The following is a 12,362-nucleotide window of genomic DNA, read 5'->3' as shown; positions in this document are numbered from 1 at the left end:
TTTCTCTCTATGTATGAAAAGAACACTGAGGCTGACACAGAATAAAGAACATTTCAATAGCATCCCTGTTGTATAAAATACAGATGATCAGGAACTTCAGAAGGAATATTCTGGAGCTTAAGAGAATTCTAGTTTCTTTAATAGTGCATTAGTTGCAACCCTGCATCACATTCTTTAATACAATAATCAAAAATTTTAAGTAACTCAGGCACATGAAATAAAGTTCCATTACAGCAGACAGTGCTTATCTGATGGCATGTTAGAAAAATGAAATTTAAGGCCAGGTTTAACATACAAGAATGAACAATTAAAGGCTAGTCTCAAAAGCGTCTTCATTTAGTACAATTAAATGAATATAACAGCAATAAATAAATCATAAGGATGCTATTATTTGCCAATTTCATTTTACTTAAAATAGCATAAATTACACAATTAAAGCTTCACATTTTCCAGACAATAATCTTTTAATTTCCCTTAGCTTTACTAATAATGTACATATTAAGGTAGAATACTCAAATTCAATTTTTAGTGATATGCAGAATAATTTAAATGCATATTGGTAGACTTTCTTATTTTTGGTGTTCAGTAGTTGTTGGGTTTTTTAATAAAACGATACAGTCGATTTATACTTAACATCACATATAGGTTTTCTCTATATAAAGAATTTACAGAGCTTTTTCAATTGTGGAATGGTATGTTTCATACATCTGAAATTTAAAAAAAATGCTGCATGAACCTGTGACCTTGCCAATGCACAAATAAACCTTCAGAAATTGTAATGAGCATGAGTTGACACACATCTCTATCTGGGCCCAGTACATGTATGGACACAATAAAAATGTTATAACATCAGCATGATTTGCTTTTCATTTGGTGGCTATGATATTCCAAGTGAGGATGCAAAGTGCACTTTAATGGTCCTCACAGCAGTACTTTTATCCCACTGTATTTTAAAGGCATCAGTTTCTTCTATTCTCCCTTGTAGCGAGGAGGTCTCTTCTCCTTAAACGCAAGAAGACCTTCAATTCTATCTTTTGTTGGAATAGTCTGCAATAAGCAGAGTAACAATTCCTTATTGACACCAAAACCAATACCAAGTAAAATATTTTCATACAAATCCTAGTTCTTCAATGCATCCAATATGCAACATACAATACAACAGAAAAAGGAAAACTAAAACGTCTAGTCAGATAGGGGAAAGCACCAGACACTTCAAAGGCACAATGTAAGGCTGAGAAGCAATTTGAGAGAAGAAGGAGTAACTTTTTTCCAAACATATGACTGTAATAAACTCTTTAGGGCTTGTTTTTGAGTTTTTATGAGGGTTTTTTGGTAAATTATTAATTTGATCACTCTACATTTTAAATAACCATCTAATGCTGATGCTTCTATTTCCATGACCAAAAACTTGTCTTGAAGTCCAAGCACATACAAACTTGAATACATCATTAATTACCATGTTAGACTGGCAAAGAATTTTGTCTTGTTTTCCTGTTGGTTAGCACACATGCCATCAGTGGTGTGTGGTAGAGGAGTGTCCTTCATGCTGTTTCATGCAAAACCAAAACAAAGAAAATGCAAGGCAGTTCTTGGACTAGATGCATGGCAGTGTATTGCTGGGTAGGGATATGCCTGGTAGTGCTTCACTACCTTAATCCTAGCAGTCATGGCAGGGAGATGTTTTGTCCTATACTACACCTCCTTCCTTAAATACCTAACACAAACAATGAAAGTCTAAATAAAACTCCAAAATATTTGTAGGAGAAATCATAGAACAATTTCTCATTGAATTTCTGTATGTTTCAAGACATGCACCAAAAAAGTCTGTTTCCTGGATTTTTCCATATAATCCTGAGCATAACAAGCTACATACCTGAGCATAACAAGCTTCTTCAATTGCTAAACCTGTTACTAGGTCGACCTGAGGAAAAGAATACAAAGTTTTATAAAAGCATAATTTTGTATATTTATTATATATTACTTCCTAACAGCTAACTTAAATACTATGTTTCTATATGGCATATATAAAACACTTCTGCAAAGTTCTTCTGTACTATTCTAACATAGAAATGCTACACTATCCTGTGGTGAGACTGGCTAATATATCTGTAACAGTCTTTTTATTTGGTGAAACAATTAGTATGTAATACATTGTCAAAAAACGTATGTTCTTCACTACAAGTCATCTGGACTAAAAAACCAGAGCTATTTGTACATTTGTAATAATTTAATTTACTACTGGGGAAATATTTTAATGTACTTTGTGATTGTTTATATTAAAAATTTCAGAACAATAAAAAATTGTTCTTAAACAAGTTATCTTCAAAATGTTATGTAAGAATATCATGCCATGCAACAAAACAAACATAATTTCACAATTAAAGGGATTTAAATTTTTTTCAAAAGAGATGAAGGGCCATCCTGCATCATCACCTAGTTTTAATAACTTTTTTTTTCTTTATGAGCTGGTCTGAACAGCTTGAAAAGGCTGAAATTTCCCGTAACTATTTCTCCAACTGCTTTAAGCATCAGCTGCTGCAGAACCTACCACTTCTCCACGTGGCCACTGAAAGCACTGTGGCTGTCCACCACAAGAAATTTGTCTAGGGGAGATAAAACTATAGGATAGATTACCAAAGGAAGCTTGAAATCTCTGCCATGGAAGGTATGCAACAACAGCCTCCATGAACACTTGGCTTGATTGGTTTTGATACAGCAGATCTTGTCTTGGAGCCTCATGACTGAACTAGATGGTAATTCAGAGTCCTTCTAATCCTATTGTCTCTAATTCTATAAACATCCTAACTTTAACGAAGTACAGTCCACTGTCTTTGCTAGGTACACAATTTAGCTTGTACCATTCTGGACCTTGGGTAGCACCGAAATAAATCTTGAATTCCATAATTACTTGCTGTAGAAACTTAACAAGCTTACTGCTTGTGCAACAGCAGCTGAGTTTTGTTCTCAGGCCTAAATGAACTAAATTGTAACCCTGATTGCTTCTGAGACTTTAAGAAAACATGGACCATTTTTAATTTTGCCTTTGTGGATTCAGATGTTGCATGTGGTGTGATCCCCTTTCGCTTGTCCAAAATTGAGCTATAAGGTGTCCTAGTGCAGACATTATGCATGTGCTTAACTTTAAACATGAATAGTACTGCCAAGTTCAGTGAGATGATTCAGAAGCCTAATGGCACGTCCAGACATGTTCAGAGCTGGATTTTAACAGGCTTTAGAGCTAGGTCAATGGTGTTCCAGTAGAAGTGGCAATCTGAATAAAATTTAAAATCAGACTCCATATACAATTTTCACACTAACCTCTTATCAAACTATTAAAACCAAAATGACATGCCTTTTGGCTTTTTTACTAAAGTCTGAGAGCATCGACAGACTTGACAGAGCAAGATTTTGAGGTTTGTTTCTGCCTAGCATTTGAAATACAAACTTGCTCATAGCAGTTTATGTTTACTTCCTAGTATTAATAATCAGCAGAGTACTTTACAACTAGACAGACATGGGGTTACTAAGCCCCCTCAAGGAAATCACCATCCTGTCTATTCTTGGAAGTCTGAGACATAAAATAGTTGCAATTTATGTCCTAAAATGTTTTGACCAAGTAGATTCTGAAAGACTATAGACTGAGAAACTAAAAACAGTTCTAGAAAAAAAAAAATAAATCACCACAGCAGGCTGCGGCCCGGCTGGTTTCTGCTTACTTTTATGCCCAGATCCTTACCTCCATTCCCTGATTGATGGCCAGTTTTGCAACTCTCATTGCTACTGGTCCCTAAAATGAAAGAAAAAGCTTATTAACATATCATCAACATCAAGAAGACTATGCAGTGAATAGTCTGCACATCCATGTTCTTTGACTGGGACCTTCCAGACATTGGACTTCTATTAGATTTAAATAGGTAAATAGGTCAAATAGGTCAAATAACTTGAATTACATCACTAGCAGACATTTGTTTCAAAACTGTTTGTTTCAATATTGAGAAAAAATGAAAGCATACTGTTTTCAAAAGTACCTATTTAAAGCAATGTGTTTGGTTAATGTTTCAAAGGTGCTGAGTATGTCCACTTTGTCAAGCTTGCTCAAACAAGAAAATAAGGCTCAGAATGGCCATTATAGGCCTTATGAGCAAGGGCAATTTTATGTCCCCATTATCAGAAAATGGAGAAACATGAAAATGTGATAATGACATAAAAGTAACTGATATCACTTCAACCCTAAAAAAACACTACTGCACAGCCTACACTGATTAAGAGATGACATTCTTCTGTGAGGAACTAAGGTCCACAGGGCGCAGAGGGTTTTCCACCCTCCTCTTCCAAAGTGCCAGAGGACAGTGAGACATCTTTGGGAATCATCTCAGTCCTGCGCCCATCCATCAGCACCAGGTTCTGAACGTTCAGACATTGCTTTAGAGGAGTGGCCTGCTGTTTTGGGAAAAGCAAAATGCTTTTGAGCTAGTTGCAACAAGAAGTTGTAACTATAAATCAACCTTCCAGAATCACTGTATGTTAACATTTTTACTATATTTTTAATGTTGGTCTTTCTGTGAGGGTATTCTAGACACAATTAATCAATGTTAAATGCCATACCTAACCTGTAAAATTTTACATATTCCATGAAAAATTTTAGCTGTTACACTTGTTACACTTCTGCCTCTTATGAATTTGCCACCTTGAACCGTTCACTTGAAAAGCACGTTTATGAAAGGCTCCAACTCACACTCCTACTCTGAACAAACAGCTTGCAGACCATAGCAACAGGGGAACAGTAGCAATCAGCTAACATATAGACTTCTGTAATGGTCATGTGTAAACTTCTTACTAAAATTTTCACATTCTAAAGCATGGGATATCTGCATTTCAATTCTTTTATGAAAGACAGAGATAGGATGTCGCTTAGAATAAATAACAAGAGTGTGACTCTTTCATCAAGCTTATCCACAAAGGAGAAAAAAACAAAATTTCCACTGGAAATTCGTTTTCTTTTAATACTGAAACTATACTTAGTTTTATGTTTTCAAAATAGGATTTACACTGACATATCCACTTTTATATGGACCGTTTTGCTTCTTTTCAGACATATTCAACAGCAACAGAATAACTGAACTGAATAATAAATTCAGATAATTGCTTTACACTATTTTATATTTAAAACTTGAAAGCTAAAATACACAACACAAACACAGGCAATATCATGATGATACAAGAATTGACAGAGTTTTTTTTCTTCATTATGAAATAATTACGAAATATCACCACTTAATACACAAGATAAAACTTATTATTTCTCTCCACACAACTAGAATGGCTTCTAATGCATAACATCATGACAATTTTTCTTAATACAGTTGGCTCTTTTTCAGTTTTAATGTTTGGTAAAATAAACCCCACAAACCAAACAAAACTAAAATAAAAATAATTCATTTTACCTGAGGTAAAAACTCTCTTGCCAGAGCTAATGCTCTTCGGTATGCAGCATCCCCTGATTCATTCTGTTCTACAACATGGCTAATCAATCCTATTGATTTTGCTTCCTCACCATTTACAATACGTGCAGAGAAGATAAGTTCTTTTGCCAAAGACACTCCAATGGTCCGAGGTAACCTCTGTGTCCCCCCTAAAGTTTGAAAAAAGAGAAAACACAAATATTTTTTTCCAGCCATTTACACCACAAATGTAGATGCTTTGTTCAGTTCAAATATTTTAATTCTTAATTCCATACATAATTACATGAACACACAGAAATTAAATTATCATACAAAGACATTCCTAAATGTCTTCCTCAGTTTTGAAACTACATCGAAAATGAAATCAGTTGCTCTGTTCCTTAGAAACACATGTAAATAACTGAAAAGAGGTAATACTACTGGAGATTCTATTCAATTACAGACAACTTATCTCATTTACATCAGCCAAAAAGAAAACTACTTGCCTACAATCAACATATCCAGACACTGCACTTCTTTTAAACAATCTGCCTATTTTAATGATACTAATCACTACAATATGAACACTTCTAAAGAATCACAGAATAGTCATGGTTGGAAACAACCTCTGAGATCACCAGGTCCAACTATCAACACAAAAAGAACAATAGAAGACAAAAAAACAACAACAACAAGCCAAAACTTCAGCCACTAGAGCATGCCTTGAAGAGCCACATGTACAAGTTTCTTGAACACCTCCAAGGATGGTGATTCAACCACCTCCCTGGGTAGGCTCTTCCAGTGCCTGACCACTCTTTCAGTATAGAAATACTTCCTAATATCTAATCTAAACCTCTCCTAACAACTCCTGGCAATTTCCTCTGGTCCTGTCATTATTTATTTGGGGGAAAAGGCCAACACCCATCTCCCCACAGCCTCCCTTCAGGCAGGGCAATGAGGTCTCTCTTCAGCCTCCTCTTCTCCAAAATATACAACCTCAGTTCCCTCAGCGATTCCTCATATGACTCCTTCTCCAGGCCCTTCACCAGCTTGGTAGCTCTTCTCTGGACATGCTCCAGCACCTCAATGTCCTTCTCATAGTGAGGGGCCCAGCCCTGACCACAGTACATTAGGTGCAGCCTCACCAGTGCTGAGAACTATACTCAGAAAGACATTAGTCCATGCTAAAATTTATATATTAGGGACAATAAAAATTTTATACATAAACTGAACTACAACTACCAGACAAGGCCTTTAAAAAGCCATCTTACTTCTATGTTATTCTTCAAATCTTAAAGACAGACTACAAAAACTAGGAAAGGACAGATGTGAATCTTCAGAGAAAGGCATCCAACTTTAGTTAGCTTTTTTATAATGTTAAAAACTTCTTTGGCAGATCAGCATGTTCAGGAGGTCAATAAGCAGCAACTACGTTAACATGTGAATACTGTTTAGTTAGACTAATGACAAACTTCAGACAACTGACAAAAAATGACAATGTAGGAATAATCATTATCAAAATTGCAGAAGTAGATTCAAACCACAGAAGCAGATATTTTTATGGATGAAAACAGTGGAAACAGTCTTTATTCAGGAGAAAGGATTTGAAAATATACAAGGTCTATCATTTTGACATAGACTTGAAACAAATACTCAATTTATATAGACAGTCTGTAAGTAAAAATTTCTTTCCAAATAGTTCTTTCTGCAAGAACATGCTAACATATTCTATAAATACATGTGAGAGGAATATTTATAGATGTTCAAGGGTAAATGGTACAACATTGGATGTGTGTTCCATTAATATAAAACAGATTAATTTCCATTAAATGATTAACTAACCCAGTATTTTATTAAAGCCATTCAGTTGTCTTCCTGATGTTTCCTGAAAATACTCTAAATACATCTCTGAGACTAATACACTGACTAGAAACACAGGAAGTGTTTTGTGCTTCAATGAGTCAGCTTTTAATTACTTTTTTTTTTAATGAATCACAATCTTCAATACTACTGTATTAATTTCCATAAAAACAGACCTGCATTGGAGCAAATTATGTAATTAAAAAAATGCAGAAGTTTTGGGGGATTTCTGCCTTATGCATTTCTAGAGTACTGCAAAATCGTGATCTATAACAAAACATGTATTTTCTGGGCTGAAACAGAAGGAATTTTTAAAACACTTAGACTCATAACAGTTACAATAAAATTTGTTCAAAACCAACATCAGTAAATACAAATAATGTGGTATTCTCTGTGGTCCTACCACACTGAGAGGAGTTTAGCAAGACTGTCCTAAGAGTCAAGGGCAACAGGCAACTGCAAGAGCAAATCCTGTTCAACAAATTCTGCTAAATCTGCAAATTTTACAGCTAAACCAGTGCCAGTGCTACGGGGAAAGATTTTCCAACACAATTTAGAGAAAGTCTGTAATCTAGGACATTTTTATGAAACAGGCAAGTGGGTTACAACACTAAAACACAACTCCTTGTGAACTATTATAAAATACTATAAACACTGAAGCCTAAGCTTTCCTATTAGCCTCACTGGTGGGATTCACAGAGAATGACTATGTTGCAGATGTCAACCTTTATATCATCATATGTCATAAGAATGTCAGCTGTATTTTCAAGAAGCTTGCTGCTTCTGATACTGAGCTGTTCCACTCCATCGCTACTAACAAACATTTACTGGCTTTTTGGTTTTAAATACCAAACATGTATTTTAACTTCTCAGGCAAAGAAGCTGTCGCAGTCTAATCAATGTCTATTCTTATACATATATTAAATGTGCATTAGAACATAGCAAATATGTACGCTGATTCTCTTTAAGAATAGTTTAGTCATAAATTATCTTTCACCATAGTAATGGAATCTAGAAAAATATGAAGTTTGGCTTCTAATTAAATAAAAACGTTAGTACAAATCATAAGACCTGAAACCATATGAGGCTGATTTACCAATTCTACACCTTCTGCTTCTTTCTTGCTTGCTATGCCTAGTATGTGTTCTACTTAATTATGTCCCTTTACTGTTTTATCTCTTCTATTACTGCTTTTACAAGGAACTGCTGAAAACAAAAATTAATTGAGTAACAGTATTTCATAACTTTGACCAAACAATGGATATGTTTAAGCATGAAATAGTGTTTATAGATGAAAAAAAATGTTCTTACCAGTGTCTTACACAATAATGATTAAAGAGTAAAAAAAGCAGACTGTAGTCTATGTTGTTTAGCTGTCTCCTACACTGCAAAGCCATTAAAAAGAGGAGAATATTCTTTGATTAATATTCATAGAACAGAAGCCAACAGTTCAGTGCATAAATAATATTTTTTTCAGTAGTAGGAATAAGATGCATACACAAACAAAAGCTGTAAGACCCAATTAATCAAATGCAAACAAAACACCAAAATACACCCAACACACCAAAATTACAGCCATTTATGAAGAAAAAACAGAGTACGCTGCAGATAGATGTTTTTTCTTTGTAATGCAGAGAGAACATAAAATGTCTGCCAATGACAATCAGAGCTAAAGGAAGTAACACCCAGTCTTCAAAGACATTACTTAACCAAGGCATTTAATCTAAACTTAAGAGTACAATTTGATGGAAGAAATGTTGATTTATTTTCACAAAGTTAATGACATATTATTTCAAGGACTAGTGATCTGCTATTGCTCACTGTGTTGAAATACAGAGGCAATGTAAATGTGTTTTTATCTGAGATAGTATATATTCAATGTTGTAATAATGGTAAACAGTAGTTTTAGATGATGCTCTAGTTCATGTGAAGAGACACAGTAAATACAAGACTGTTAAGCTCAGGTATAAAATTGTTAAACAGTATTTTTCTTCTTTAACAAATAGCTGATTTTGTATGAATATTTATTTACTGTCAGTAACTCATCAGTTACAAAATATGTACACAACTGGTTTGGATTAAGAGAATTACGTGATAAATTCCCAAGAGTCTATCCAACAAGATGAAGCAACTAGCTTACTGGAAATAGATTCATTATTTTGGCAGAGAATATCTACAGTCAGTAATTTCTCATAGTTGAACACTCTGTCAAAACATATTGGAAAAGTCTTGTTCTGAAAAAAAATCCAAACTTTAACTCAGTAATAATCCTGTTTATTAAGTTGAGTAAAGAGGAATCTTTCTATCCTATCCTTTTTATCATGAGCTTTGTTTGGTTCACCTTAGATTGATTTTCTTGACAAGTTTCTAGATCTCTTTTTTCAAATACTGCTGTGAATTTCTAATGCTTTATTAATAATCCATAGTGAAAACAAAGTCTGCCAGCCACAAATCCTTCTAATTATTCAAGTCAATTAAAAAATGGTTTAAATGTATCCTTGTGATTCTTTGCATGAATCCATAAGCAGTAGGTTTTTGTCTTTTCCATTGAAACTCACAGAAATATGAAACACAGAAACCTGCTGTTCCTAACACCAAATCCTTAACAATATGATCTCATAAATAAACTAACAGATAAAATTATTATTTCAATGTAATATTTCTCAGTCATGTAAGTAATATTTTAAAAGTCTGTGTAACAAACATATTTTCCACTTTTAAAGTACTTGACATTCATTACTGAGTTAAGCAATTTCAAAACATTGAAAACTCCGAAAGCCTAAACAATTTATGAAGAAAATATTTAACTTCAAGTTTCCAGCATATTATTTCCCAGATTAGGCCTTCATCCTGCAAAGTTGTACATGCTTTAACTAAGTTAAATCCAGGTATAAATCTTCGTGGGCTCAGACATCCCAAATCCTTTCACAACAGAAAACATGTCCTTCACCAGTACAAACTAGACAACCAGTTTAACCAGATAACTGAAAAAATAATTTAGAGCATGTAAAACACCAGCGAAGATGCAAGTTACAGGGTGAAAACATGATGGAGAAGAGAATAAATAAAGCATAATCACTGCAAGGTGAAAGTACTGAGCTGACCATGAAGAGGTGGTAGGTGAGCCTGCTCTCATATCTGGCCATATAAGCTGCTGTTTGGAAGAAGACTGGAGACTGGAGCAAAGCTTGAGACAGTGGTCTGAGGCTGACTCAGAGGTTGCCCCAGGGTCTGAGATGAGTGAGACGACAAACTGTTTGAGCAAGATTTTGTAGTAGGCTGCTAAAGGGCTCATGGAAGTCGGGCTTCCCTGTCAAGCTGAAGAAAGCCCTGCAGGAATGTCAGAAAAAACCCCATCTGAGGTCGAAGAGATAGGATGACCTGCTACCTATGCCTACCTGGCAGTGGTAAAACCCAGCTCTAAAACTGCCAACTTAATTTGTAAATCAGTCCTCAGTTTTCACAATCTGTTTTATTCACCTGTATCTGTGGCTTTGCTTATTTAAAAACCTGTGTGAAAACTGCCTAGAATATACGGCTTGAAGGTGGCAGCTTGAATCAGAAGAATGCACTGGTTGGATTAAGACGAATAAAGGCTTATGATGTGTGAGAGAAAGTGTTAAAACATTTTCAGAATTCACTAACAGTTAAATTATCACAGCTTTTGTACAGAAAGATTGTCAGGTAATTCAGAAAACCTTGTTTATTTTCAAAATAAATAATCCTTTTGTGGATTTAGAAAGACAGAAGAAGGTTTCCCAGCAGAAGACTGGTTATATGAAATGAATGGAACTAAAAAATGCATCTGGAACCTGATTTTCATGAAATGGGCTGCACTTTGAAAGGGATTCTGCATCTGGTGTAAGGAGCTTACTCCAGATTTCCTTCAGAAGTGTGATAAAACCAACTGCATGGACTTCAGTATCAGGCAAGCTAAGCACTACTTGGCAAGCACAGATGTGCATTACCACCCATAGACTCCCAGGACTCATGGAAGGAGCAATGAACACAATGGCAATTATCTGCCTATAAAAAGCAAAACAAAACAAAACAACAAAAAAAACAACAACAAACAAGCCCCTGAAATAATTTGAGGAAGAAAAGAGAAATGCCTAATGCCATTAATCTATTTATTAACTTTTATTTGAATGCAAACAAATACAACGGGCATGACTACACACAAATATTCGGTAAGGCCACTTACCTTCCTATTACTCCAGATAGGAACTTGGTCTTACCAGAGAATCACAGGATCAGAGACTCAAAGAATGTTAGGGCTTTGAAGGGACCTCTGGAGATTATCAAGTCCAATCCCCCTGCCAGAGCAGGACCACCTAGGACAGGTCACAAAGAAATGCACCCAGACCTCTCTGGGCAGCCTGTTCCAGTGCTCTGTAACTCTTACAGTAAATATATATTGAGGTGGAACTTCCTGTGTTTCAATTTTGCATCCCTTAATCATCCTCATAGGCAACCATTGGACTCTCTCAAGTAAGACCCTGTCCCTCTTGAACTGGGGAGCCCAGAACTGGACACAATACTCCAGCTATGGTCTCACTAGGGCAGAGTAGAGAGGAAGGCGAACCTCCCTTGACCTGCTGGACACACTCTTAATGCACCCCAGGATACCATTGGCCTTCTTGGACACAAGGGCACATTGCTGTCCCATGGATAACTTAGTGTCCACCAGGACTCCAAAGTCCTTCTCCATGGAGCTGCTTTCTAGCAGATCAACTCCTAACAGTGCATGGTGTTATTCCTTCCAAGGTGCAGGACTCTACACTTATTCTTGTTGAACCTCATGAAGTTCCTTTTTGCCTAGCTCTCTAGTCTGTCCAAATCTTGATGAATGGCCGCACAGCCTTCAGGTGAATCAGCCACTCCTCCCAGTTTTAAATAATCAGCAAACTTGCTGAGGATACTGTTACGATCCGTGACCTATTATATCTCCTTATTGGAGTGTATTAACTTATCAGGATTTGCTGAGAGATCCACACGTGGGTATCGCCTCACACAGAGGATACAGGAACTTATGTCCCGACTTTTTTGAGTGAATAACCT

General features: G+C 35.6%; 1 protein-coding gene across 1 annotated transcript in view; it reads right to left on the bottom strand.

The window, feature by feature from the left end:
* Positions 1 to 467: 467 nt before the first annotated feature.
* Positions 468 to 12,362, bottom strand: part of AUH (AU RNA binding protein/enoyl-CoA hydratase) — a gene marked incomplete at its 5' end in the record, with an annotated part of 68,315 nt that continues 56,420 nt past the window's right edge. Inside the window, 4 exons of the mRNA XM_010002534.1 lie at positions 468 to 1,047; positions 1,874 to 1,921; positions 3,737 to 3,787; positions 5,445 to 5,632. Of these exons, the coding sequence (XP_010000836.1) occupies positions 970 to 1,047; positions 1,874 to 1,921; positions 3,737 to 3,787; positions 5,445 to 5,632 (365 nt within the window). The remainder of the gene's footprint in view (positions 1,048 to 1,873; positions 1,922 to 3,736; positions 3,788 to 5,444; positions 5,633 to 12,362) is intronic.

Source organism: Chaetura pelagica, unplaced genomic scaffold, assembly GCF_000747805.2.
Source record: "Chaetura pelagica isolate M959 unplaced genomic scaffold, ChaPel_1.0 scaffold927, whole genome shotgun sequence".
In the NCBI taxonomy this organism is placed as follows: domain Eukaryota; kingdom Metazoa; phylum Chordata; class Aves; order Apodiformes; family Apodidae; genus Chaetura; species Chaetura pelagica.
Note: the sequence above shows the minus strand (reverse complement) of the source record. Positions and strands in the feature narration are given on the sequence as shown.